The sequence below is a fragment of the Triticum urartu genome, chromosome 3A (assembly GCF_056163025.1).
Source record: "Triticum urartu cultivar PI428250 chromosome 3A, HENAU_Tu73, whole genome shotgun sequence".
Taxonomy (NCBI): Eukaryota; Viridiplantae; Streptophyta; class Magnoliopsida; order Poales; family Poaceae; genus Triticum; species Triticum urartu.
The window spans coordinates 170,110,687-170,112,803 of record NC_141875.1 but is presented as its reverse complement, the minus strand read 5'-3'; the positions used below and the strand labels follow the sequence as shown (position 1 = coordinate 170,112,803).

At 55.4% G+C, this 2,117-nt stretch overlaps 1 protein-coding gene across 1 annotated transcript; it reads right to left on the bottom strand.

Moving 5' to 3' along the window:
• Nucleotides 1–508: 508 nt before the first annotated feature.
• Nucleotides 509–1,222, bottom strand: LOC147979077 (uncharacterized). The gene is made up of 2 exons (XM_087515020.1): nucleotides 1,056–1,222; nucleotides 509–965 (listed from the first exon to the last, which is right to left on the bottom strand). Exons 1-2 carry the CDS (start codon nucleotides 1,220–1,222, stop codon nucleotides 509–511), a joined length of 624 nt encoding a protein of 207 aa, XP_087371146.1.
• Nucleotides 1,223–2,117: the final 895 nt, after the last annotated feature.

Here is a 2,117-nt window from a genome sequence, read left to right as displayed (position 1 = left end):
GGGGTTCGGCTTTGGAGAGGAGTGTTCAATACTTAGTCTTTCAAAATGTTGAGCATGACCGAAACACCCACTGGGCCGGCTGGCGGCCATCCGGCGGGGCCGGGTTGGCGAGCAGCCGGGCGTGCAGCGACTTAAAGTGGCAGGGCCGGGTTGGGCGACCCGGTGGTTCTTGACTTAGTGTTCGTGGCGCGCTGGTGCTTTTGTTCTCATGCGCTTGCCAGCCCCCAGCCGAAGCTGGATCTGCAGCTTAGGGCGAAGCGAGAAGCTATGGTGATCCAACACGTTGAGAACCGCTAAGAGAAAATGGCGAGTGGCCAAGCCGGCCAGCCCCCGAGCCCCCAGGTCGAGCAAGTCGACCCAGTGGCCGGGTTCGGCTAAAGATTTAAAGTGGTGCACAAATGTAGGAGGCACAATAGCTTGGTAGCAAAAGGGGAAGGCGCCGAGCGTCGTTCGGGGACCCCATAGTTTCAGATGGTTACAAAAGGCAGCGATACATACGTGCACTCGGCTAACTATAAAATGGGTGGAGGAGCTCTGCATTCCATGATTCGGTTGTTTCTTCGCCGGCGGTGTCCCTCTTGCGATTGTTTGTCTTGCGGTTGTCGATGAGGTAGTACGGGTTGCGATCACACAAGGCCTTGCTGACGATGAAGGGACCCTCCCACGGGGAGGACAGCTTGTGCTGGCCGGCCTGCTGTTGGACGAGGCAAAGGATGAGGTCTCCCTCTCGGAAAGCGAGGGGCTTGATCTTCTTGTTGTGGTAGTGCCTCGGACCTTGCTGGTAGATGGCTGAGCAACTGAGCGCTAGGAGACGTGCTTCTTTGAGCAGGTCGACGCCGTCTTCACGAGCTTCTTTAGCTTTGGCTTCCGTGTACATCGTGACGCGCGGTGAGTCAAACTCGACGTCGGTCGGGATGACGGCTTCCGCTCCGTAGACGAGGAAGAACGGGGTGAACCCGGTTGACCTGTTTGGCGTGGTGCGGAGACTCCAGAGGACGGCCTGCAACTCGTCAAGCCAGCTGCCGGGGGAACAGACGAGTGGCTCGACGAGTCACGGCTTGATGCCGGATAGGATGAGGCCGTTGGCCCGCTCGACCTGGCCGTTGGACTGCGGATGTGCAACAGAAGCCAGGTTGAGGCAGATGTCGGAGACGAAGCAGTACTGCGCGAGCGTGCCCTTGGGGAAGTTGGTGCCATTGTCCGTGATGATGTTGTTCGGCATACCGTAGCGCACTGTGATGTCCTTGATAAATCAAATGGCATTGGACCGTCTAGCTTCTTGATTGGTCTTGCCTCGATCCACTTGGTGAATTTGTCCACGGCCACGAGCAAGTGTGTCATGCCGCCTCGAGCGGTCTTGAAGGGTCCCTGTCAGTGTCAAAACCGGCGGATCTTAGGTAGGGGGTCCCGAACTGTGCGTCTAAGGCGGATGGTAACAGGAGGTAGGGGACACGATGTTTACCCAGGTTCGGGCCCTCTTGATGGAGGTAATACCCTACGTCCTGCTTGATTGTTCTTGATAATATGAGTAGTACAAGAGTTGATCTACCACGAGATCAGAGAGGCTAAACCCTAGAAGCTAGCCTATGGTATGATTATTGTTGTCTCTCTATCGACTAGCCTGGCCCTGTTTATATAATGCACCAGAGGCCTAGGATAACAAGAGTCCTAGCCAAATACGCCGGTGGGGGAGGAGTGCTTGCCTTGACCACCAAGTCTTGTGGAATCTTTCTTGTATGCGGCAGCTGTCCGAACTGGCCCATGAGTATACGGCCATGGGGGTCCTCGGCCCAATCTAACTGACCGGGAGACGACGTAGCCCCCTAAACCGGTCTTCAAGTTGGGGACGCTCCTCGATTCTTCCGAACTGTTCTCTGTCCTCGGTCGTCGGTCTTGAAAACTGGTTCAACAAATCTTCCCATCTTCTATCTTGAGGATTGCTGAGCTAAATCTAAAGATCTCACATGTCGGGTATCCAAGGAGCCCTTTAAATCTTCGGCCTTTATCAATGCCTTGTTATTTTTATGCCACACCTCGGGTTTGAAGTTGTTCACGGGCGGCAGCGTCCTCTTGTGTCCGAGCTCCAACGCCGGACTGCATTCGAGGTATCTTTTGCA